At 36.4% G+C, this 27,879-nt stretch overlaps 2 protein-coding genes and 1 long non-coding RNA gene across 3 annotated transcripts in view; 2 read left to right on the top strand and 1 right to left on the bottom strand.

The window, feature by feature from the left end:
- The window catches only part of LOC309507683, a 203,015-nt gene that overhangs the window by 114,602 nt on the left and 60,534 nt on the right, over window positions 1–27,879 (top strand). The window lies entirely within an intron of this gene.
- Window positions 60–20,678, top strand: slc6a15 (solute carrier family 6 member 15). The gene is made up of 12 exons (XM_082181945.1): window positions 60–212; window positions 1,411–1,889; window positions 6,812–6,969; window positions 7,148–7,274; window positions 7,425–7,606; window positions 12,060–12,170; window positions 13,659–13,900; window positions 14,042–14,231; window positions 15,478–15,670; window positions 16,378–16,537; window positions 17,468–17,630; window positions 18,668–20,678. The coding sequence occupies exons 2-12, from the start codon at window positions 1,583–1,585 to the stop codon at window positions 19,055–19,057; spliced, it is 2,223 nt and encodes a 740-aa protein (XP_082038071.1). The 5' UTR covers window positions 60–212; window positions 1,411–1,582; the 3' UTR covers window positions 19,058–20,678.
- ctsd (cathepsin D) lies at window positions 20,542–27,859 on the bottom strand. Its single transcript, XM_082181984.1, has 9 exons — window positions 27,669–27,859; window positions 26,566–26,722; window positions 25,344–25,467; window positions 23,789–23,907; window positions 23,502–23,701; window positions 23,226–23,348; window positions 22,137–22,281; window positions 21,311–21,409; window positions 20,542–21,080 (listed from the first exon to the last, which is right to left on the bottom strand). The coding sequence occupies exons 1-9, from the start codon at window positions 27,734–27,736 to the stop codon at window positions 20,913–20,915; spliced, it is 1,203 nt and encodes a 400-aa protein (XP_082038110.1). The 5' UTR covers window positions 27,737–27,859; the 3' UTR covers window positions 20,542–20,912.

Here is a 27,879-nt window from a genome sequence, read left to right as displayed (position 1 = left end):
CCTATTCTTTTTCTTCGGGGAACTCAAATCAGTTTCCTCCCCATCTCGTGTGGGACGGACGACACTGATACAGTAGACAGAGCATCTGCGCCTCCTGCATCACATTTACATCAGACTGATATGAGATGTCCAAACCATCGAATATAAACCGTATTTAGGTCGAAACAGCTCTTTTCAAAACCTTTGTTCATTTCCATTTGATTCGTTGTAAGGTAAGATTGTTTTATTTTTCTATTCGATTGTGCTTATTTGACATAGGGATGCGAGAACGGCTGCGCAATCACATCCAGTGTGTATGATGAAACCTCGCACATGGGTGACAGTAAATTCGGGCGGGGGGTAAAAATGAAGTTCTTTACAAATGTATATTGTATTTCATTCGTAAATGATAAGTGTTATTCGCATGAGCGTAAGTGTCTATTCGTCAGTGTTTTTTTCCCTAAAATAAGCGGAATTTAAATTGGATCTACACATGTTGACACAATGGCCTTTGCTAATGACAAATTATTGACTTTAGCCTATATTGTTGACACCCTATGCGCATAGATTTCATGACCTTAATTTAACGCTGATTTTATTTTTATTTTTTTAGCTCATTTTAAAAGATTTTAGAGAATATAGGCGTTATTTTTAAAGAGATTTTACTGTAAATTCAATAACGAAGAGGCCAAAATGTGTTCTGCTGGAGGCTGATTTATAAAAAGGTGCAGCCTTGAAAGAAATCTGTTAATCACATGAGCTTCGACCGAGAGCGGCCGAGCAGCATCATTCACATTGTACACTCGTGGTTTAGCATACTATGTACAAAACCAGAGGTTTTGAGCCACAAAAGATTGATTTAATAGCGTGATTACTATTATTTTACTGTCCATCTATTGCAAATCCGCTCTTCAAACCTTTATTCTGGGGCGATGCGCCACGTGACCACAGAAGGCGCGCTCTTGTCTGTTTGGGTTCGTATGCAAATGAACCGACCTCGTGCTATGAAGTGGGGCTTAAATTATTTAGATAGGAAATATGATCGTGTTCCGAACGATTCGGTTGGTTTAAATGACATTTGATATCAGATGGAAGCTGTGATGCGAGTCATGGTTTACTCACAGACTCCTATTGAAAACACTGTATTGTGCTATATTTACGTTTGTGTAGCAAATTTGCTGTTACTAGAATGAATGTAAATCTCTCAATTTTTTCCCTAAACGGAATGCATAAACTGTCCCAACTTATTGAGATTTTCTGGGAATTACACCTGTTTCTGTCATATTGTAGTTTGTAGTTATTGCTACAAAAATATTACATTTGTAAGTCATCTTTTTTAAAGGACATTTAACATGCAATTAAGTGTCACATTGCATCATGTCAGGGGAATTAAGCTGTCTAGTTTCTGTTCTTTGTTTTTGTATCTAATAGGAAGCCTGTATCGTGAAAATGAGAAGATAAACTTTTCATCAACCCACACTTTTCTTGCCGTTGCTCAAATTCCTCTATCTGACCTACATCTGCCCTTTTGAACGAAACCTGCCCTGTCGAAAAGGATTTCCTAGAATCTCTCCCTCCCCATCGCCAAAAAAGACATTTTCAAATGCCCAAAAACAGCAAAACCGTCAAGAGAGAGATTGACGATGACGATGTTACGGAATCTGTCAAAGATTTACTCTCCAATGAAGATAGCTGTGAGGACTCTTTCAAAAAGAGCTCTCTAATGGTAGGAGATGTTCCTCAGAATAAGGAGCGGGATGTTGAAGAGGGCTCAGAGGAAGAGGAGGAGGAAGAGGAGGAGAGACCCGCCTGGAGCAGCAAGCTCCAGTACATCCTCGCCCAAGTGGGCTTCTCAGTGGGCCTGGGCAACGTCTGGAGGTTCCCATATTTGTGCCAGAAAAACGGTGGTGGTAGGTTATGCATTTAAGCAAAATAAATTTTTTATAAGAAGAGTGCAAATCCAATTAAATGTCTCAAAATGACCATTATCAATTTAATACATATGGATATATGATCAGCATTATTTTAGAGCTTACAAAAATGTCCTATATTTTCCTTTTTTATTTAAAACGAATATCCTATCTGTACACAATCATACTGAATTGCAGTACCTATTCTCATAGTTAGGAAAGATACATTTACACACACAGGTTTGTTTTGCTATACTTGTGAGGACATTCCATAGGCGTAATGGTTTTTATACCGTCCAAACTGTATATTCAATCCCTCTACACTAACCTTACCCATCACAGAACGCTTTATGCATTTTTACATTTTTAATAAAACACTGTTTAGTATGTTTTTTAAGCCATTTGAAATACGAGGACTCATGAAATGTCCTCATAAATCACATTCACGTTGTAATACCCATGTCGTTATACAAATTTCTGTCCTCATAAATCACAAAAACACACACACACACACACACACACAGAAAACTGAATGAAGAATCTTTAGAGAGTCTGTGGACCGGGAATTTAATCTGAAACTGTGAACTTTTTCAGTTCAGTAACACAATCTTCTATCAATTACAGAATATTGCAGAGTATTTTTTTAATTGTGAGAACCCTTGTGGTTCCCCTCAAAATGTATATAAATGGAATTAAATAAACCATTGTTTTTATAATGCTTGAACACAAACCTTATTTCAAAAACTTGACAATCTAAAGTCAGACATATCTGACACCTCATTTGCAAGATGTCATTATACATTTCCTGCACGCATGTCTGCAGGAAACACGATTCTCGGTGCCAGAGGTCTTTCTCTGAAAATACACACGATTAAGAGAAATGAATGTCATTTTGAGGCATAATATTACAACTAATCAAAGAAAAATTAGTCAAAATAAACAAAGATCTGCCATAATGAAGTGGTCCACTCAGGGGTTATCAAACCTCTCCTGAAGGATCCCAGGCACTGCACATTTTTTATGTCTCCCTGACACACATTCAGGTCTTGCAGCCTCTACTAATGAGCTGATGAGTTGAATCAGGTGTGTGAGATAAAAAAGACATACAAAATGTGTGGTGCTGGGGGTTCTCCAGGACAGGTTTAAAAAAAACGCACTAGCAAACGTGCTGTAATTTCTGTAGAGACCATAGAAAGTCATTGAAATTAGAATAATATCTTACCACAATTACAATCAATAAATACACTATATGGACAAAAGTATGAGACAGACCTCTTAGTTATTGAATTAATCTGTTTTAATCAGACCCATTGCCACAGGTATATAAAATCAAGCACCTATACATGCAGTCTGCATTTACAATCATTTGTGAAACAAATGGTTCATTCTGAAGAGCTCAGTGAATTCTAACATGGTACTGTGATAGGATGCCACCTTTGCAATAAGTCAAGTTTGTGAAATAATCCCTGCTAGATAGGCCCTATTTCATGGTCAACTGTAAGTTGTATTATTGGAAAGTGGAAGCGTTTAGGAACAGCAGCAACTCAGCTACAAAGCAGAAGACCACCTAAAGTTACAGAGCGGGGTCACCAAGTGCTGAGGTACATGGTGTGTAAAAGTTGCCAACGCTCTGCAGATTCCATAGCAAAAACTGTGCGGCGGAAGCTTCATGGAATGGGTTTCCATGACCGAGCAGCTGCATGCAAGCCTCATATCACAAAGTGCAATGTCAAGTGTCGGATGGAGTGGGGTAAAGCATGCCGCCTCTGGACTCTGGAGCAGTGGAAACATGTTCTTGGGAGTGACGAATCACGCCTCTCTGTTTGGCAGTCTGATGGGCGAGACTGGGTTTGCCAGATGCCAGTAGAACGTAAGCTGTCTGACTGCATTGTGCCAAGTGTAAACGTTGGTGGAGGATAGATAATGGTATAATAGGGCTGTTTTTCAGGAGTTAGGCTAGGCCCCTTACTTCCAGTGAAGGGAAATCCTAATGCTTCAGCATACTAAGACATTTTGGACAATGCTATGCTTCCAACTTTATGGGAATGGCTCACATACTTTGATATTCAGCAAGCCCACTGATCTGCCACTTAACATCGTATTGAGCAAAACCCAATGGTAGATCTAAAATATTAGCCTTGTATCAGATCACACATAGGCTTATCGCCATGTTAGTTGTAGTGGGTGACTTACTATCCAACAAGCTGCAGCATTAAACAAGCTACCAAACAAGCTGGGTAACGTTATAGCGGATTTATGGGAAAAAATCGGTTATCATAATTTTTTGTCACGACTAATTTATTAATGACTCGGCATCGTCTGTATTAAAGAGAAAAGAATCACTTCATCCGATGTTAAAAGTGAATAAAATAGCCTTGACAGCCAACTTACTGGAGTTCCACAACTACTGAAGAACTTTGTTATCTCCCACTGGACTTGTGTGTAGGTGAGGTAAAGGGAAAGCAGGCAGTGGACCAAAGCACTGTGAGGCAAAGGACGGGAGACTCAAAATGTTTCTAAACTTAGAATGTTTTTTTTTATTATTGTTTTACTACTTTTAAGTATATATCATTATATTATTTACACTACACAGTGTGGTTTTTAATGATATTTTTAGGGGGGGGACAACCCTTCCCAGAAGAGTGGAAGCTGTTGTAGCTGCAAAGGGGGAGATCAACTCAATATTAATGTATTTATGTATTTAGAATGCAGTGTCATTACAGTCCCTGTTGGTCTAATGGTCAGTTGTCTCAATACTTTTGTTCATATAGTGTATATGAATCAATAAAAACGAATTAGAAATAGTTGTTTGAGTGAGATATCTATGTTCTCACATCAGTCAGGCATGGCATTGAAATGAAACGTTTTGCATGTTACAGGATAATCACAGGTTATATTACCCATCTGTGATTATACAAAGCTGTTTAATGTCAAGAGAAAGCAGATTACAGCTTCTTAACCTAGTCTCCCTGAGAGCAATGACATACAGTAGATAAGATTACTCATGTCTCTCTCTTTGTTCTCCTTATGTCATTTGCAAAAGACACTTTCAGAGTTAGTGAATGATTTCTGTATCAGAAAGAAAGACAGACGGGATCAAAATCATTTTTTACAAGGAATTCTACTGTCTTACATTTTGGGTTTCATATACTGTAGTAGGAAACTATTGTGTTTGTATAAAATTTTCTGTCTAACTGCATGAGAATTTGACCACAACCCTGCCGTGTCTTACTACTTACTCCAGGTTATAATAAGTGAGTGTGGCCACCCTGCTGTGCAGATCTGTAATTAGATTAAATAGGCCACTGTGTGTGGGCTGTCTCTGTCTTTGCCAGGGCAGAGCAACCACAACACCGCACCATCTACAGTATGTGGCATCAATGACAGCATATTTTGTCCTCAAAGAAACACACCTATGACGTTTTGCTGCCTCAGTCTGCCAGATGTCATCTTAGGCACAACCCGTGGAGTCATACATTTTTAAACAAGCATCTCACAGCGCACCGATCTGACCTACATTAAACCTTAAACAAAATGCAAAAACATGACAATTTTGGTGAGATTCTACTACTTAAAAAAGTTCATTGGGCAACACAAGATCTAAAGACCCCTATTGCTGGCTACAATAAGGCTGCTAAATACATTTAATGATAAAACATTAAAATCAGTGGTGGAGCTCACCTTTTTCATTGCCTGGGTCAGGTGCTCCAGAAATTAGATTACGCATATACTACATGACAAAGGGAATCAATGCAAAATGGCTCAAAATTGTAAATTACATTTCATGATATCCCAAAGCCTGTACTGTATAGTTGCCACTTAATAAAATAAACAGGTAGAAGTAGATCTTACAAACCAAGCTGCAGTTTACAGAACATACAGTACTTACTGTCTAGTTTAATGTTTGTAAATGAAAAAGGTTATGTTTCTAATAAGATTCATGTCTCTAAATATACCAGATGGTGGTGTCTAAAATCATACTTGTCTGTGAATCTCAGTAGGTTTCTGTGTGTTAAAGCACATGACTGCAACATGTTGGAAGAGCAGCAGACCATCAAAGCAATGCCATTGTATTGAAGTTGTTCCCCATAAGGCACTGGGAAGGAATGTTCTATCCTGTGCCATTGGCAATGCTTGAACAGTTTTGAAATGTCAGTCTCGTCCTTCTTTGGCTCTCTGTAATGAGAGTTTAATTCAAGAGAGAAAATATTTGCAGAAAATAACAGTGGGTTAACCAGTTCTTTCATATATATATATATATATATATATATATATATATATATTTTAGATTGTACCAGTGTTGTTACAGAACTAAAACTATTAAACACTGAAAAACTGTCTTAAAATAAAGCTGAAATTAAACAAAATGTAAATAAATTGATAACAAAAATAAACATTTAAAATGTTGGCAACTAACTGAAATAAATAAGTTGAATCATTAAAAGTGAAATAAAAATAACTTAAAGCTAAATAATAATAAAACAAAAGAACATAACTAAATTACTTTAAAATGAAAATTGAAAATATACAAATAAAAGCCATTTCAAAATATTAATAAATACTATATAAATAACACTAAAATAACATTGGATTAGACACAAAACATTTACATGATTAGCATGATAAATAACCATAAATCAAGAAACAACAAACTAATAAATGAATGGATAAATAAAACCAGGAAAAAAACTATCAATACAGTATAAAATACACACAATTTTTTTATATTTTTTTTATATGACACCAATAATGGCAGTTTAAGAATTATCAAACATTGACCTTGAAGAATGTTTGATTATCACTGTCACTTGTAACATGTATATACTGTATCTGGCATACTGTATATCCCAAGTCCTGTGTATAACAGTGTGGAAGTTTGCTTCCAAAATAAATAGGGCCATAACCAGTTCTCCACTTTGTAGGAGCGTACCTGGTTCCCTACTTCATTCTGCTGGTGGTGATAGGAATCCCCCTCTTCTTCCTGGAGCTAGCAGTTGGCCAGCGCATCCGACGGGGCAGTATCGGGGTGTGGAACTACATCAGTCCACGCCTGGGTGGCATCGGCTTCGCCAGCTGTTTGGTGAATATCAGTGCTTTCATGTAGACATACGTTATTTTAAGTGCACTGTATAAAAATAACCAAAGACGGACACAGTCTTTGCTCAGGGGAGAGGTGACTAATTAAACCTTTTAAAGACTTGGGGAGATGGAGTAGAGGGTGTAGCTCACACATTTAACTGCATTCTCTCTAATTGCAGGTGTGCTTTTTTGTGGCACTCTACTACAATGTCATCATCGGCTGGAGTCTCTTCTACTTCTCGCAGTCCTTCCAGCATCCTCTTCCGTGGCACGAGTGTCCCCTGGTCAAAAACAAAACGAATACATGTAAGACGACCATGAAATTATGCTTTTTATTTTTTTAAATACATTATGACATACTGTATGTAGACAGAAACAATTGATTTTAATATACTAAATAACTTAGGAATAATCTTTAATGCTGTACAAGATTATAAGTTTCATGTTATTGTGTAGATATTGAACCAGAGTGTGAGAAAAGTTCAGCTACCACGTTCTACTGGTATCGTGTGGCCCTGGATATCTCCGATTCCATCTCTGAGAGTGGAGGACTTAACTGGAGGATGACTTTGTGCCTGTTGGTTGCTTGGACCATGGTGTGTCTTGCTATGATGAAGGGTATCCAGTCTTCTGGAAAGGTAAGAAAAGTGTTTTGTATTTTGTTCTAGGAAAGTCTGCCTTTAGTCACAGAATAAAGTCAGCTAAGACCTCAAGGGATGTCTTAAAAGTAGCACAGAGAGAAACACTGACCCTCTGACTGATCCGTCCTATATCAATGAGAACCATCGGCCTCTCATGTGATCCAGGCCTGCATAACTTTGTGAAACGTGATGCAGCGTCCATACTGATAAAACCAAATGTGGTACTCTGACATCAGTGAGCTTTTGACCCGGTTCCCTTTTGACTGATTTTCAAGTCATGTGGGTATTAAAACCCCCTAAAGAAGTTAAAACAACATTTTTAAAGGCATCCATTATCATAGTGCATATGTAAAGCATTTTTTTTTAAATGCCGTTATTACCTCGCTAGTGAGAAATTTCATGTAGCTTTTAAGTTTGGTAAACAATTTTTCTGATAAAATTGTCAGAGCCAATCATTTGCTGATGTTTGAGTGGGAGAAAAAGTGGGAGAAAGAGAGTATGTACTTTCCGTACATAATAAAACGTAATTTTGTGGCAAAAAAAAACAAAACATGCTCATCCACAATTCTGCATATGTAAAAAAAAACAAAAAACATTTGATTATACATGGGTAAGGAATAATTGACGACGGGCTGTTGAATTATTAGAAAAATAATGCACACCCGAGGCATTACCACCCACTATTATTTTTCAAAAATTCAACGGCCCGGAGTCAATTATTCTGTTTAAACTACAGTTACCACACCTCAAAACATTGTTCAGATGATTTATTTCAAGACATTTGTCAGGTTTTTGTCCTTAAATCGCTTTAGGTGTTGGACTAATTTAAGCATCTAATCCTAAAACTCAGTTGCTAATTCCAAAACGTCACTTTAGAGCTGGTAACAGAGGCTTCAGCCACTGATAGCAGACTAATGCAGTTAGAGAGAGAGAGAGAGAGAGAGAGAGATCGTATGTGAACTACCTGAGTCTATGCGTCTCTCAACAGTGTTTGGCAGCAGCGTCTCAACTGCAAGTTTATCTGCTACAAGAACAGCGCCGTTATTACCTCGCTAGTGAGAAATTTCATGTAGCTTTTAAGTTTGGTAAACAATTTTTCTGATAAAATCGTCAGAGCCAATCAATTGCTGATGTTTGAGTGGGAGAAAAAGCGGGAGAAAGAGAGTATGTACTTTCCGTACATAATAAAACGTAATTTTGTGGCAAAAAAAAAACATGCTCATCCACAATTCTTGCTGTTGTGGGCTGTAAGGACCTTTAAAATAACTGAAATCATTTGGCGAAGTGATATGGAACTGTAATGCGGTCAAGACCTGCCTTGAACTACTTTAGCCGTATGTTTCCCTGAAAATAATTGCACACCTTAGAACGTTCGTCAGCCAATCAGGTTCAAGCATTCCCCCGTAGTATAAAAATAATTAATTATATATACAACGTTTCAATATCCACAATTTTTTTTATTACAGAGTGCACTAAATAGATGTTTGCTCGTGATAGATCATCTATTGAGGTTTCTGAACAGCAGTTAAAGTTGGTATGAAACGAAAGTTGCGATAGCATTTTCTTCCCTATTGTGACGTATGTCAGAGTGAAACACCTTCTCGAACAAGAATAAATGTAGGGCGGGACTTGATTTTGTCCATCAGCAATTGATTGGCTCGTTGGATGGTTGTGGTTTGCTATTGCTGTGATCTCATGTGAGCGACAGGTTTTCCCACCCACACGCCATCAGAGAAGACAAGAAGGGAAGTTAAAGATTATAAGGGCATATTAATAAAATAATAATAATAATAATAATGATGTGGACGGATAAATAATTTAGAATTAATAAATACAGCAATATTCCATAAAAAAAGAGGAAATGTCCATTTTGGTTTCATGGTGACTTCGATATATTGCCAGTTAAAGGGACAGCAATCCCTTCTACTGTGTAAGTGTGGCCCCTCAGTCAGTAAGGATATTATAGTATGGGATATATATGCTATACTCTGAAGGGGATAAAGACCGTCTTTGAAGCCTAATCTAGGATTTACCTCACAAAAGAATACCAATCTCTCATTCAACATTCCCACAAAAGCGTATTTCACACAAAAAAAACCCCCTTTTTTTCTTCTTCTTCTTTGTCATTTTGTGTGCACAAAAGCATGGCAGTGCTGGTTGCCATGGTTTTATGTGCACCATCCCTATTCACAGTTCTGTGGCACTGTACCCTGTAACCTTACTCAACTACAATTATTGGTGTTTGAGGATACTGTACTGTAGAATTAGAGTTGTGTCTGCAGGAAGAAGGATAGATTTATTTAAAGGATCTTCGTATAACCTTTGTGATGCTTAACTTTTGGGGAACCACAAAGAAATGTCTTTTAATCTTCTAAGTTGTGGGATAGTTAAAGTTAAGACTTTAAACTATAAGACTGGTCCGCCCTTGATGAATCAGAGATGAGTCAGTATAGCCTTTTAAGCATTATGGTCATACAGTATGTCATTAATGCCATCAACAAAGGCTGTTTTGTTTACTTCAAAAAGTAAGTTAAATTAATATATGACGGCACATATATTTTTATGTCAGAGCATGGTGCTAGTAATGCCAAGGTCATGGATTTAAATCCCAGGGAATGCATGAACTGATAAAATGTATAACCTCAATGCAATGCAAGTTCCTAAAATACACATTAAAAATGAATTTAACCTAATTAAAATGTGTCCATAAAATGAATTATGTATGTGATTTAAGGATTAAGGTAAGTATTAATCATTAAAGTCCCCAAATTATCATTCTTGTAAAATTGAAAATTATGAAATTATGTTTGGGGTGTAACTTTATGACTGCACTGAACTTCTGAAGAGAACCAACTGTTCCCATTGCTGCAAGGTTTTGAGTCACACCAGTGTTATTGTAGTATTTTTTATATAATCTATATACAATTATAATATTTAATTAAATATTCAATGAGCTTTTATTTTGATATTTTGTTTTTATCAGTTTTATTAGTTTTTTTCTATAGCTTTCATTTATTCTTTATTACATTTAGTTTTAGTAATTTTAATACTTCAACGTAATCTTATTTAAATCAGTTGCCAAGGAAACATTTTTAATTTTAAGTAAAAAAAAGTTTATTGATTTTTTATTTTTTTTTAGCTTTGCTTCAGTTTTCAAAATAAAATTGTAATCACTTTAGATATAGTTTTAGTTAACAATAACAACACTGAGTCACACATGATCTCATTGTCAGCAACAATGCAAGATATGAAACTCAACAGTTCCATCTCTTTTGATGTACGTTTAGAGCAAAGCCTTTGGTTACAACATCGCTCGACAAACCGCAATCAGTATCATCATCTTGTAGATGACTTTCCATGTATTGTCAGGATAAGCACTAGACACTTAAGTCTAGGCTTTGTTCAGACAGTCAGCAAAAATAGTTCTGACTTAAATGCGTTTAGTTGTATTTTGAACGGCAAAATACCACATGAAACCCAGTTATTACAAACTAGATCAAAACCAAATCCATATGTCAGATGTCTGGAAATATGCTTCAGTCTGATTGGACTGGCCATGCAGGCTGGCATTTAACATCACACACAAAGTGTCTGCAGCTGTGTCTCAATTCACTCATTTACAGTCACATGTTGCATTCAGGCCTGCCATAGATGCCTTAACTACACCATCTGGCTAAAAGAAAGCATCTGTCTTCATTAACGTTCATTCAAAATGAGCTGTGTATTGTAATAAAATAATTTTTTCACTGTAATGTTTGAACTAATGCATCTGATTTCTTCTTTTGTAAAATGACAGACTGTCTAGATTTGAAAACGTAACTAAAAGTCCCTCTGTAGTCAATCATTTTATCCCTTAAAACTCACCTGTGATCACCAAAATTACATATTTAAGCGTTTTTTCCTTGAAATGCCTTAAAATAACTTGAATGTAACTCTTCACCCTTGCCTCATTTAGTATGTGCGGTTCTATGAATATGCAAATTAGCCCCGCCTCCACTCACTCCTCAGAGATCCACTTGTTGATCACACATTGACTTGATTGGTTACAAGGTATCTTGTGATGTCAGAAACACCAGCGATTTCAAACCGCGTTTTTGAGACTGTCTTTGGTTCACTGCAGTTTTAAGAAAAAAAAAAAGTGTTGATTTATGAATTTACACATGGTTTTTCTTTGAGCATATTAACACCACCACATAGCCTTATAAACAATATTAAAACCTTGATTTTCACCACAGGGGGACTTTAAAGGTTTGGAAAACAAACCAGAATTGGGTGCACTATAAAAAAAGAAAAAGCCTTACAGTCGATTCATAGTTTGTCAGCAAAGTCAGCAAGTGAGGGCACATTTTTCTGCCCCTTGACGTGCAGAAAATCATCTTACAGCTTAAGAAATACTAGCATTCAATTTTACATTGACATTATTTGATAATCTGTTTATGTCTGACTGCAGGTGATGTACTTCAGCTCTCTGTTCCCCTATGTGGTGCTTATTTGTTTCCTGGTTCGTGCTTTCCTACTCAAAGGTTCTATAGATGGCATCATCCACATGTTCACCCCGAAGGTAAGACTATGTGTGAGCAGATGACACATTACCACAATGGTTAGACCAATTTACTCTACATGCTCTGGTTCACACTGCAGCAATTAATCCAATTTATTGAGAATTACCGTAATCATCCACAACTAATTCCCATGTGTATCACTCATCTCAGTTCGGTGAAGACCAGTAGATGTATCTATGGAAACAATACCCTAGCCAGATTTCCCAGCATGCATTTGTGATGTGACTCGGCAGAAGTGAATTAAATCTTCCATCAGCGCACATTGAAATGCAGCAGACTGTCTAATTGTGCCATCTATTTTACATAATATCCATCCAACACACAGACACAAGATGTGGTCACATTTTCTCCTCAGTGCAAAGGGCTGTCAATGTGTCCATTGTTGAGTTACATGTCGCTTCAGAGTCTTATCAGAGGGTGGTTTGTGTAACACACAATTAAATGATAGTACGTAGCCAAAGCTTTAGATTTGTACTGCTTCTGTTTCACACACAATGGTAATTAGTACAGAGCCATTACAATCACTTCACTGCTGAAAGTGGGGGGGGACTATAATTTTTCTTTTTATATAAAAACCTATATTTAACAAGCTTTTTAGAGCTGTTTTTATATTTATGTTATCAAGGGTGCAATTCAGTAGTTAAAAAGGCTGATTAAGTATTATTCTATTTATATTTTAAAATATTCTGTCATAATTTACTCTCCAAACCTTGCATAGATGCATTTTTTTATTCTGCGGAACACAAAAAAAAAGAAGAAATGTTGGAAACCAAACAGTTTTGGTGACTACTGACATCCATTATATGGCCAAAAAAAACTATTCTTTAGTAATATCTTCTTTTATGTTCCACAAAAGTAAAGTAATTCACCGTGCTATTTTGGTATTATTTATACAATATTATAGTTTTCATTAATGTTTTTAATACATTTTTATATTTGAGTAATTTTGTGATCTGATTTTGTCACTTTTATTGGGTTTTGTTTCTTTTTAAATATTACTATAAAGGTTTCATTTATTTTTATTTCAGTTTTAGTTTTTTTATTTCCATTTTTTTCCAGATTCCAATCATTTTAGTGCTTCAACTTGAACTTATTTCAGGTAGATGCTGTGGCAATATTTCTAATTTTCTTTCAGTTTAAGTTGTCCATCTAATATATAGCTTTATTTTAATTAATAAAAAAAAGTTTTTGATAGTTGGAGTTTTAGTTAATGATAATAACCCTGAACAGCTTTGGAACGATAAAAGTGTGAGTAAATGAATTTCCCTTTAAATAGTGTTACTGTATGTGTATGACTCAAGGTAATTATTTATATGATCATATGTTAAAATATGTGGTGCAGCCCAATGTTTAAAGTAGCAATCGGTCTATATATCAGCCTGGATGCAGGTTTAAAATTTATATATTTTCTGATGTTTTCAGATATTCTAAATAAAATGCATATCACAGTGCATGATTTAGCATGAAACTTCACTATCTTCTTACAGCTGGAAATCATGCTGGAGCCCAAAGTGTGGCGTGAAGCTGCCACGCAGGTCTTTTTTGCCCTGGGTCTTGGTTTCGGTGGTGTTATCGCCTTCTCCAGCTACAACAAGCGAGACAACAACTGCCACTTTGATGCTGTGCTGGTCTCCTTCATTAACTTCTTCACCTCAGTGTTGGCCACTCTAGTAGTGTTCGCTGTGCTGGGCTTCAAAGCCAACATCATGATTGACAAATGTGTGGAAATGTAAGTCCAAGACAAAACCCTGAGAAGCAGTTTAGTAGCAAGTTCCAAATATTATTAGAATAAATTTACAGTCAATAACTGTCATGAAACTGCATACAGGCAATGACCGGTAGTTGAATTTCTTGTTTTAATGTATCTTAGGAACACAAAGAAGATCATTGATTTCCTTGGCAAAGAGATTAATCCAAGCTTGATCCCACACCATATTAACTTCAGTAATGTTAGCCCAGAGGACTACCAGCAAATGACCAGCGTTATCCAGGGCGTGATGGAAAACGATTACCCACGCCTAGGCTTAGACAACTGCGACATCAAAGAGGAGCTGAACAAGGTGAGGAGGAGCTTATAGTGAACTGATACACCACAGGGAAACCTTAGAGACACACGGGGAAACCTTAGAGACAACTGAAAACACAAACTTTCCATGGAATTTAACCCTGCTGGTTAGGCTCTCTCTCCAGTCATGTTTTGAAAGTTAATACAACACAAGAGAGCACCCACAGTCACTATCAAAAGTGTCATTTTAAAACCCATACATCACAGCTATTAGAAAATCTGACAAACAAACTAAATAGATAGGGGTCAATGATGAGTAGTGTTGGGGAAAATTACTTTTAAAAGTAATGTGTTACCATATTGTGTTACTCCCTATAAAAGTAACTACTAAGTTACTTTTTATGGAAATTAGTGTGTTGTTACTTATGCGTTACTTTTTCTCACCTGGGCTGGGCCTGCTTGCTTGTTTTTACAAAAAAAAAAAAAATGGTTAGCAAATGTAAAGGCCCTTTATGTGGAACCTTTTTTCTACCACAGAATAAAACATTTTAAAAAGATAATTGCGAGTTTACATCTCACAATCCTGACTTTTTTTCCCTCAGAATTGCAAGGTTATATCTCAAAATTCTGACTTTATACAGTATCTCGCGTTTATATCATGCAATTCTGAGATCACATAAAGTGTCACATAAACAGAGGATATATAAATTCTTAAAAGTTTATGACCAAAATAAAGGAAACTGCAGAGGAAGTACTTTAGTGGCCCTTTAAGGAGATTAAGAGGCGCTACATGATGAAACAAAAGGAAATAAATGCAGTACATGTTGGCTGAGGTGATTCCATGATCAGATTAAACCACAAACACCTGCAAGAACCGTCACAGGCCTACTAGAATATGAGGCTCTTTCTTTACACAGGCACATTTCCTCCTTCATCTTTTGAATGGTTTCGTTTTACTCAAATCTATTTTTGTACGTTTCTGCTTCGACATAAACCCTCACACTAAAACATGTTGAATAATTCATGCAGAGGCCTCAAGCAAACTACAGCATTTTAACAGTACAGAATAAACAGATGTATGTACATTATCGCTATAGCAGTAATCTAATATTAATAAAAACATAAAAAATAAATAATTAAAGTATTTTGAACTTTTTCTGAAGAAAATACAAGTTATGTTTGCCTGTGCAAAACAAGCTGCCATGATACAAGTCAAGCCTTATCTTACACTTGTCTTTTTATTTATATGTTCATGTTTTTGAAGGCATGCTAGAATCCTACCTTTATCTTTTCTCTCACAGGCGGTGCAGGGCACAGGCTTGGCCTTCATCGCTTTCACTGAAGCCATGACTCATTTTCCAGCCTCACCTTTTTGGTCTGTGATGTTCTTCCTTATGTTGGTCAATCTGGGACTGGGCAGCATGTTCGGCACTATCCAGGGCATCCTTACCCCCATTGTGGACACCTTCAAAGTACGGAAGGAATACCTCACAGGTCAGCCAATGCCAAAAAAAAACATGACTCTGCAATATGAGAAGGAAACATTTTTACTTAATAGTTTGAAGAATATAATGGATCATTATTTGATCTGTCTCTGAAACCATATGATAGATTTGCATTTTTAGCTTAAATATTCCTTTAATCAGAACAAACATTATCATCAAAGTTGAAAAAAGTTGTCCAGCTTAATATTTTTGTGGATATCGTGATACATTTTTCCCCTTAATCTTTAAAACAGAAATCTTTTGTAACATTATGTATTTACTGTCACTTTTGATCAATTTAATGTATTCTTACTGATTCATCTTTTCTTTTTCTTTTTTTTAATTCTACTGACTCCAAACTTTTACTTTTACAGTATACTGCATGGATTTAATTGACATTTAATTAGATTAAACCTAAATAATTTCACGTAAGTTTATCCATGTAAAGGTAAAAGTAACGATTTCTGTTCAGAAAACTCATCATAAGTAACTTATCGGCCTGACAGAGACACATTTCCGTAACGTTAGGCTACTTCCGCTACTCACAAAAGTCAACAATGCACAGACGCAGAAAATCGAGTTACATTAATGAGCATAATAACTCTTATGAGCTTTCATAAAATACAGAGAGGATAACGTCGTACCCCCTTCCCATTTCCAGTTTAACTTATCCTTTGGATTTCTAATACACATTGTTGCTCTCTGCTTTCTTTACAGTTGGTTGCTGTGTGCTTGCCTTCTTTATTGGTTTAATATTTGTCCAGCGATCTGGGAACTACTTTGTGGCCATGTTTGACGATTATTCTGCCACTCTACCTCTGCTCATCGTGGTTCTTCTGGAAAACATTGCTGTGGCCTGGGTCTACGGCACCGACAAGTATGTTACTCAGTACTCAGCCTCTAATTCGAGAGCTTACAGCGCCCTCTGGTGGCATGATGAGCGACATATTTATATCAAGAGAATTTAGCAACTACTACATTTATTTATTAAAATTCAAGTTTGTTACGGTCTTATACTACCGTAAGAAATGTTTTATTATAATTATGTAATCATAAAAGAATAGATTGTTTTCACAACCCAATTAAATGACATAAACTACTACTTTCAATTGATTGTGGCATTGACTGATTAAATCATCTTGATTGAAAAAAAGGCCAGCTCGCAATTTGAAAGTCTAAGATGTCTGAAAAATATATTTTAAGATATATGGAAAAAAAAATGTAGTTTAACTTATGGACATGTATTTGTGGTTTTGCTCAGAGAACATACTGTACAGAAACTTCATACTTTGTTTTTGTTTTGTTCATTTTCTTTTATTTATTAGAACTATTTAAAATATTTAAGACAAAAAAAAACAAAAAAACATTGATTTAAGATACTGAATACTGAGATTCATATTGATGTGACAAGTATTTGTTTTCATCTTTATATACTGTATATTTATTGAAATTCAAGTTAGTTATGGTTACAAACTAACCGATGGAAAATAAATGTCGTTATAATTATATCATGAATATAATGACATTTCATACAGTATAGTGGCCAAAAGTTATGTCCGGAGAGAATTGATAATTGATTGTTTTAATGACCCTACAAGTTTGATTAAACCATCAAAATATAAGGAAAATATTTTATATTTTTAAATATTTTAAAAATGAGGGAAGAACTAAACACTAAACTAGGTTTTATCTGACAAAATTATTTCGCAAAAAATGGCAAACTGCAGTTAGTTTAGCAGCAACTCTAAGCTAATTTACAGTGATTGTGGCATTGATGCCTCTCTCTCTCTTCTGTGGGTTTATTCAGGTTCTTTGAGGATCTGAAGGACATGCTTGGTTTCACTCCATACCGCTTCTATTACTATATGTGGAAGTTTGTCACACCGGTGCTGCTGCTGGGTCTTCTGGCCGCAAGTCTCATTCAGCTGGGACTGTCGCCACCTAGTTACAGCGCATGGAACCAGCAACTGGTGGGTACACTTTAATACTTAAGATGCAATAATGTTTCAAACTTAAAATATGGCTATCATTTTATTCAGACATTTTTTATTCAGAGGTTATATTCCAGAGAGGTACAGATTCCATTCAGATTATTTCACCTATAGGTGTTCTGTTTTTTAAACCTGAAACATATATAATGTTTAATATATTTTGTACTAAAGTTTAAAAATCATTTATTAATTTAAGATTTTAAGACTAATTAATTTAGTCTTTAGAATTTAAAACTAATTAGGGTATTAAAATTGGTCTTTTGTCCATCTATTTGCAAACTGAACTGTGTTTTATTTAGTCAGTTTTATTGTCATTTAAAGTATGTCATTTCAAATCATTTCATTTCAAATCACTTTAAAGTAGTTTTCTGGGAAAATATGTAGCATTTATAAATGTTTACAACAACACAATATTACAGACAATAAATCAACATGAGGGATAATAAATAGAAATAAAAAGAGATAATATGGGAGCATAGCACCTGCAAACGCATGTAAAAAAATAAATGTACATCTTTCATTCACCATAAATCAAATAAAACTAAAAATGTATTAAATAAAACAATCGGAAAAAAACCAAGGCTGCATGTATTTGATCAAAAATACAGTAAAAACAGTAATATTGTGAAAAAAAATAAAAAAAAATAGCAAAGCTGTATTTTTAGCAGCCATTACTCCAGTCTTCAGTGTCACATGATCTTAATTATATAATACAATAACTATAGCAAACCTGTAACAATGATAAAGTGAATTGTGCATCTTATTACAGTAATTTTCAGTTTTAAAAAGCTTAGGGTAAGGACATTTATTGGTGTGACTAGTGCAATTATGAGCACTAATCTATATGTGACTATTGAGATAAGTTAATGCCATTGCTTTTCAGAAAATTGACTGAAAAGAAATGCTGTTTCTTTAAGCCCAGGTCATTCTAAGGCTTTCGATGCACAGTTTTACCACAGGATTAAAGTGGAATTATTCCTTTGCCGGAATAATCCAATTGCTGTGTCTGTTCTCAGGCTCAAGAACAGACTCTCAGCTATCCGCCCTGGGGCCTGGCTGTCTGCATCTCACTGGTGGTCACCGCCATCCTCCCTGTGCCTGTGGTTTTCATTCTGCGCTGTCTGAACATCATCGACGAGAACGCAGGAGGCCTGTCCACCGTCTCCTACAAGAAGGGCCGCATTATAAAAGACACCGCTTGTAGGAGCAGAGAAGAGGATGAAGATGACGCAAGTCTTCTCAACGCGAAGACGCCGAGCGAAGCCCCATCGCCCATGCCGGCCAACTACCGTAAGCAGAACGGCCCTCCTTCAAGCGCAGACGTCACGCTCAACGGTAGCTGCAGCACTGGATACACAATGCCCAATATTACAGACATTCCGGACATGCCCGAATCTGATTTGTGAGGACCTGTCCAGTGTCATCTGTAACTGTGAGGGCCAGCATCAGTTCATTTACCCTGTAAGAACCTCTTCATCTTCAAGTTCCAGCGCTTCAAATGTCAATCACCCGAGTAACCAATCACAATCAAGCTCCCTCTCATTGAGAACAGGAATGCTAACAGACAGCATTCTCTTTGCTTCGAACAGCTCTCTTCCATCCACACTGGTCCAGGCCTGGTTACACAGACAGGGCTTAGATTAAGCCAGGATTAGGCCTTAGTTCAATTAGGACATTTAAGTAGCTTTTATATACGCGCCCTAGAAAAAACATTACTGGTGTGTATCCTGAGACAAAAGACTGGCACCGACATATTTTTAGATTTGTCAGTGCAAGTTGCTTTCAGTTAAAACAGCTCAAACATGCATTTTAGTCTGGGACTAGCTTAAGCCTTGTCTGTGAAACTGGGGGTAATTGTATTATATGTGTATCTAGCACTAACGCACCCCTATCCCGACCCATTGCCCCAACTGAGTACATGCTCTTACCCGACTCTCTAGGGGCCTGTAGACCCCTGGTTTATGCTCTACTCTAGAATGGCTATTTGTAAAAACAGATAATGTTGCAAGGCAGGGCAGTTACTGTCCATAAAAAAAAAAAAAAAAAAAAAAAGATTAGAAGCAGCTTAGAAGCTGTTGAAAAGACTAGAATGTAAATGTATGCGTAAAACGTGGAAAACATGCAATATGTTTATTTTGGATGTAATTAAATTGTGTATGGATTGCATTTAATACAACCCTAACTCATTGTTCGAAAAAATGTGTGCCTAAACAAACCTAAAAATGTTAATAGAATACAAGGAGTGAATGTTGTACATTTAAGGTATTCTGTAAATATATTATGAATACATTTATTCTAATATAGTTTGGAATACAGATCATGTTTTTTGGTAAGTGCTTAATCCAGTACGCCGACTTTTTTTGTTTGTATGTTTGCTGACGTGCTATCATTGTAAGGAGTCTTGATACTCCTCCCTCTTCCTGTATATATTTTTCATGAATTTGCTCAATGACGCAGTATTTTCTTTCTCAGTATTGAGATTAAAAGAGAAAAGGATTCAGACACACTTTTGTGCTTTACTACTTTGTTGCACTTCACAACAACATGACCATGATCAAAACTGTACATAGACAAATATTAAGGATGCATCAATATTAAAATTCTGCCTGATATATATTTTAAAAAATGTAACATTCCAGTGTTGGCCATTATGATTAAATCATCAACTTATAAATGAGGAGTTCAGATGCAAAAGCCTCTAAGTGCACATACACATATGAGCTTGATAAAAATGATCATTCTAGAAGAAATTTTCAGATGGCACTTAGAGGCTTTTGCATCTGAACTCTTCAAATATTAATTTATATTATGCATCTTTAAAAAAAATAAAAATAAAAAACAAACCTTAAACCTGAGCCCTTGTTTAAATGAAAAGGTTTAACAACATAGGTGGGTTTAAAACATCTTTATTGTCCATTTTGATTTGTTCTGTCATTGGAAGGTCGTTTTCAACAATAAAAATCTCAAAACAGGTAGTGTCTAAAATCAACAACTAGAAAATAAATGTTAAAACCTGGTGTTACAATCACATAAGGATTAAAATAAGCCTCGGCTAAAAAGCAAATTAGTGTAAATTGTCATCTTTTTGACTTTTCCCTGAATCATTTCATCTCCACATGCCACTTTAAAACGAAAACATCAGAAAGCTAGGAGCAGTGCAAACACATCAATCATACTGCTACTATATCATTTAAGCAGAGATGATATTGAAAGATTCCTAGTTTTCTTATTACTTTCATGACACATCTTAAGTGTTAAGTTCTACAATTGGGCGGCCTTAGCAAAGCCCACTCGGTTACTCTCTCGATCAAACACGGTGTAGTACTGCCCTATGAACACATCACCCAGAATCCACAGTGGTCCAGCGGGGGGTGGGATATCCAGACCCATGAATCCACTCAGACAGATGTCCTTTCCACCCTGGCTTTCCTGTAAACACACACACACACACACAATCTTTAGAATGTCTTAGTCATACGTAAGAATGTTTTGCTTTCACTGGCTATTAGCTGCATGTGATTTATAAGAAACATCAGGCACATGATTTTTTTCTGACTCAGGCATGACTTTTTCCTCAAACACCACCTCGATTTCACAGTTCTGCTAATGCAAAGTACCACATCAAAACAACAGCAGTGAGGTGACAAAACAAGACTAACCTTGAGTATGTACTGTTCTCCAGTCAGAGTGTAAGTCTTTCCACCCAGGACGAATGAGACGGTGGGGAGTGTGGGCACTTTCTTACAGTCAACCATGTACTACAGAGGAAACGTGTTTAATAAGAGAACGTTATCAAAAAGGTTATATTTTCCTACACTATTAAAAACAACACAGCAAGCATGCATGCTTTGTTCACAATAGTCTTAAAAATATATAAATATTAATAATAATAAAAAAATCTATTAAATTTAGTTCAAAAGTTTGGGGTCAGTATGATAAAAAAAAAAGTAATACTTTTATTCAGCAAGGAAGCATTAAATTGTTCAAAAGTTACAGTAAAGCAATGTATACAATTACAGAAGATTTCCATTCAAATAAATGTTTTTTTTGTTTTGTTTTTTTTACTTTCTATTGATCAAAAAATAATTTTTTGCCACAAAAATATTAAGCAGCACATTGTTTTTTAACATTGATAATAAGAAATGTTTCCTGAGTACCAAATCAGCATATGTTTTCTGAAGGGTCATGTGACACTGAAGACTGGAGTAATGAAGAAAATCTGCCATCACAGGAATTTTAAAATAGAAAACTTATTTCAAATTGTAATGATATTTCACAATAACACAGTTCTTAATGTATTTTTGCTCAAATAAATGCAGTTAGTGAGCATAAGATAATTCTTACTGACCCCAATCTTTTGAACAGTGGTCTGTATTAAGTTTAAATAAGTTAAAATAAAATATTTTATAATATCTTAATAGATAGTTAATTGTGTCACAAAGCTTCAGTGATGTATAATAATATAAATATTTCAAGTTGCAGTACCTCTCCTTGGATCAGAGGGATTGCTCCTATAGCTTTCTGCAGGGCTTTGACCTCAGCGGCGGGGCCGGTGATCAGGGACGTCCCAGTGTCCACAATGGCTTCACATCCTCCTTTACACAGAGTCAGCTCGCTGCCGATGCTCATGCTACACACATAAACAGAGAACTGTTAACACTACATTATTGTTATAGTGATCTTCTGCATTGGTGGTTCAGTGGTAGAATTCCTGCCTATCACATGACAGATCCGTATATTACGTATTTTCCAGAAGCTGTTGTTCAGAGTTGTTCAGAAGCGACACAGTGCACATGAATGAGATCGTGGGAGCTTGGTGAACTTGTTTACTGGTAACTTGCTTGTTGGACTCGCTGGCTTATGTTAATTTAGCCTATTCAGCCTCCCATGTATATGTTCTTTATGCTATTGTGTAGCTGAATAACTGTTAATGTGTTGCGTTAACATACCGGACACCTACTCAGCCGGTTGTTCTGTGTGCTACTGTGTAGTTGAATAACTTGCCTTTCCAGATTAAATGTCTGTTCTTGGTCTTGGACTTTATGAAATAAATTTCTAAATAAATGCGACTTATAGTCCAGTGCGACTTATATATGTTTTGTTCCTCTTCATGACGCATTTTTTGACTGATGCGACTTATACTCCGGAGCGACTTATAGTCCGGAAAACACGGTACATATGCATGCAATTTTTCATATAAGTGACAAATTTGCTAAACTCAAGTTCAAACATAAATGAACAAACTGTGCTACAAAGGCACTGCATTTTTAAGATAAAGGGAAGAAATTACCTAATTTAAAGCTCTATCTATAACCTATATTTTTCAAGCTGGTTTGAGTAAAAAAAGAAGAAAAAAGACCACTTAACAGTGCACAGTTTGTGCACATAAAATGTGATTCCCACACAGAGCAATGCATGATGGAAAAGCTTAAAATGGCAAAAAGCTTGCAATGAGATACTTTCTTGCCTAAAAATAAACCATTTCCCAACACTTGATTTCTAAACATAGATTTGTATAAATCAACTAAATGTTTAGACGACCACTGCGTTACACAGAAGCCAAAAATCTCTCACCCATCCATGTGAATCTGCCAATAGGCCTGTCTGCTGATGTCCACATAGTTAAAGTCTCCAGTGTAATATTTGGAGTCTGTGCCTCCAAGGAGCAACTCACCACCAGGTTGGGTGTCAGGGTTTCTGTCGGGCAAATAAAACAGGGACATCCAAAACAATCAGGCCTGAATGATTCAACTGCATTTAATACACGTTTATGACAGACTGACATGTAACTATTTGCTTATTTTATAAACATCTGGAATAAACCAGGATGGCCTAAATAAATTCATTTACCTGTTTAGGTAGAAAGAGAAAATATTTTTCTCCACTTTCTTCTGGCTCATCATCATGTCAAACACAGGAGGAACCCCATCTACGGAAATGCGAGGGTAGGCCATGCCGAGAATACCATCGAACTTGGCTGCGATGAAGGCCACTCCAGGCTGTTTGATAGCCTCTCCAAATATCTGCTTCTCAACCGCAATATCCCCAACCTGAAAGAGAAGTAACAGATCGGTTTCTTGCCTTCACCATTTCTGGTGACAAAACAATGTTCAGACTTGTTACTTGTTGATTCCTACCGTGCATGTGTCCTGGCTGAGATACCCAGACAAGCTTCCGGATCCATACTGTATGGCAAATTCAGTCCCGTTCTTCACATAGGTGCTTGACTTGCCCCCGTTGTACTTGTGATGAAGCACTACAGGTTTAAAAAAAGAAATAATGAAGTTACAATATTCTTCTTCTCTATTGTGACATATATCCGAGTGAAATGGCTTCTCGAACAAGAAAAGTAGGGTAGGGTGGGACTTGATTTTATCCATCAGGAATTGATTGGCTCGTTGGATGGTTGTGGTTTGCTAGAGAGTGCAACAGTGGGGTTCCAGAAGTAAAAACTCCATTCATTTTCTCCATAGGGAATTTTTTTTTAACAATAACCTATAAACCTTTAAAGACAGCCTTACTGTGAGCTATGAGGTTGTTAATCGATAGCATTTGCTTCTGTTGAAGCCGTCGGCCGCATTATTTCTACATAAATGAATTGTTCAACAGCGGAATTCATGATTTAAAAACTACATTACCCATGATGCTGTACAGAAAATTCCACCAATCAGAGAGTCGAAACAAGCAAAACACCCCGCCCACTCCCATGAAGCACTGCTAATGACATAATCGAGTAGGTCTCCCAACACTCTCAAAATACTTAAATGTTTGCATATTTATCAATAAACTTAATGTATTCTCTTTAATCAACATTTTTTAATTAATAGTTTTAGATTTCTCCATTGTTTTTAATTTGATTATGTTGTTCGCAATGCTACATGGGATTGTAGTTCTTTCTCTCGCTAAAGCCATTAAGTACATAATCTTGTACCTTTGTATTTTTGTCCGATTTCCAAATACTTTTTTTAACTCGTTGCTGATTGACTTGGTTCATGGCTTATAATGCTTTAATGAAGACTTTTGAAATCCCTATGGGAGAAATGAATTGAAAAAATACTTCCGGAAATGGGGTCACTGAAAAAGTGGGGGGGAAAACAATCCAACCGTCTCCATTGACTTTGCATTGTCACTCTAAACATGTCATCAAAGAAAAGAGATGTCGTTGCAAGAGGGAGGGGAAGTCGTTATTGATTAAAGACTAAAAGAGCACATTAAAGTTAATGATGTGCACGGATAAATCATTTATAATAAATACTGCAATATTCAATAAAATAATGAAGTCAATTTTGATTTCATGGTGCCCTTATCTCTTACTATATATACAAATTTTACTAAAGATACAGAACTTTGCTCACATTTTAAAACACCCAAACATTCACACCAAGTTATGTTCACATTTTAAAACACCCAAACATTCACACCAAGTAAGTTGTCACTGAGGCTGATCTGCAAAACTTCACATAACTATGTTGAAATGTACTGATACAATCTCTAAAAAGTTCTTGTTCAGATTACAGGAACAAACTTCCTCTAAAAAGATGTAACTGACAAGCTTGAGCAACATTTGGCCACAGTCAAATAACTTCTTGTTTCTTGAAGAATTCATATAGATTTTAGTGTTAATCATTTAAGAACAACACTGATCTGACAATATTGTTTGAGATAAAATCCCTAGGCTCTGCGTGGACTTACAGCAGGCGATATCAGTCAGGGAACAGTGGACCGAGGGCACCCACAGGTTGGAGGATCCAGTGTCAAACACTACAGTGAAGGTCTGGACAGGAGTGCCAAGCCCGATCTCTCCATAGTACTGAGCCTGTAAACAAAAAATTAATAAAAAATTCAGCGCCACAACAGTCTGTACATTTTGTTTACAATTACTAGGTCCTCCGAAAAAATGAAAACTTATGCATGCAAATATTGAAGATTTCAGTTCCACTGTGAATTGAAAATCTCAGAATTTAACAAGAAAAATGCAATAAATGTCACAATACATATTTTTTTTTTACTGATTTACTGAAATTCTAATTTATTATTACCGTAACTACAAATGCCAACCAATGTTTTTTTATGGATGTAATTGAGATTGAGATAAAAAAAAAAAAAGAAAATGGACATTTTTAGGACAAATTTTTTTTTTTATCATAATGTGCATCTCCCATATGTCACACAAAAAACGAATGTGATCTTTTAACCCGTAAGATCTTGCATCAATTACTTAAGCCTGTTCCAGCAATAATATCAGCTGTTCCAGCAATAATATCAGCTGTTCATTGCCAAAGAGGATTGTCGTGGCCTACTGTGGGAAATGCATTGTAACAGAAGCATGACAAACAAACTCATGACCAGTTGTCAAATCACACATGTCCATTACAGCTTATGACAGGAAACAGACTAGCACATTGTGGTGAATAAAGATGACAGAACAAGTTTCAGGTTCACTTTTTCCTACGGTTAGTCACGTTCCATAATGCCGACATAGTGGTATTTACTAATCATATGACATGACTCTGCAAAAGGACTGTAATGGCTCGTTTCCACCGAGCAGTATGGTATGGTACGGTACAGTACAGTACGATTCGGGAACGTAAACCCTGATCTGGCTTGTGTTTCCACCGCCAACAGTACCCTTACTTGATTTAGTTAAACTAAAACAACTGCTTGTCCTCTCGCATTTGCTACTTCCTGGATGTACAGCTTTGTGCAACCTCTGCCGTTAAAAAGAGACATTCACATGCCTCTGACGTCAAATTAATTCATTAGTGATATTCCGAAAAAACAACATATGTTACAAATAGAGATGTTTGGTAAATGGTTTTACATTAAGTGGAGCCAAAGGATCAATGTGCACTAGCAAAACAGCGCAAACCACAGTTGCCCTACACAGGAAATGACGTAAACAAGCAGTACTCACATCCAGGTAGTTCTTGAGGGTTTCTGGAGTAGGACCATTACTAGCTGGGAAGCCCAAGTTGTATTTCAGGGGCACAGACCCAGCCACAAGCTCCTCCACAGCTCTGCCAGAGTCACTCAGTGTCCGTCTGATGGAACGGAACTTCTTTAGAGGAATCCTGGAGAGAAACAAACACATTTGGATTTACTAAACCGCACACGGTTATCTTGCGGTCATAACCACATCACCTGCAGCAAACTAAAAACATTCTCATGCTAAAAGCAAGTCAAGGCTCCTTTCCACCCACTTTATCATGATGAACACAAGTTAGAACTTTTAAGTTGGGCAAGAACCTTACCAATGGCTCACTATACATACTTGCAATCAATCATGCCAAGTTAAATAGGCACATTACAAATGAATTAGTTGCGTCGGTTATGGCTAACAAATAGAATTTTCTCTTTGCATGTGTATTACAAGATGTGATCCCGTAAAAGCAGCAGTGTTTTGGACTTTGATAAGGCGGTGAGTAATAAACATCAGTATGTGTCACAGACAAATTAGGTCAATTTATAACATTCAAGTTAAATACAACTACAAAACAAAGGCCTAAAGGACTAAATAAAGTAATTGATTACGTGATAAAAACATTATTCACTTGTTTTTGAGTCATTTGGGAGAGATTTATCAGCTTCAGTGCACTAAACGGTATTTCTAAAGGTTTGAACTTTAAAGGGCCCTTCACATTGGTCTATAAACAGCTCCTAGTTTCTGCTGAATCACAAACGACCAGCCTCGTTGTCTAGTGGGAGACCCGTAACGACCTATGGGTCTTTGTAATCGTTTTCACAAAGGACCGTGTCTTAAAACCTGGTGAGCAGCCTACCTAGACAGCATTTTACACGTTTAAAATGATATAATGTTAGAGGCACTAGCAGCTACGTCTAAAGAGACAACTATAATATTTTTAATTAACTGGATAAAATAGTACGTTATTTAAACAAACTAGTAAGTGCAAGTAACGTGAATGAACTAACGTTACAGTGATCACACTGCGATGTTTACAAGGCGATAATGATCGGATTGTGTTGTTGTTATTGTTAAGTTTGTTTGTTCGACCTTACCGAACAAGAGCGTCGGACGTCCACAAAAAGGCAGCAGCTAACGTTAGCAGCACACAGGCGATTCTCATGTTGGCGAGTCCTCGGGACCTGTTAACGCATCTGAGGAGTAGTATCTGTCTGTTGAGCGTGTATTGTTGTGTGATCTGATATAATACAAACGGCTGCAGTCAGCTGACGTGATGGTGCTGCCGAGCAACTTTTGCTCACCGTC

This window comes from Leuciscus leuciscus (genome assembly GCF_965113295.1).
Source record: "Leuciscus leuciscus genome assembly, chromosome: 10".
Taxonomy (NCBI): Eukaryota; Metazoa; Chordata; class Actinopteri; order Cypriniformes; family Leuciscidae; genus Leuciscus; species Leuciscus leuciscus.
The sequence above is the reverse complement of the archived record's forward strand: the minus strand, read 5'-3'. Positions and strand labels throughout refer to the sequence as shown.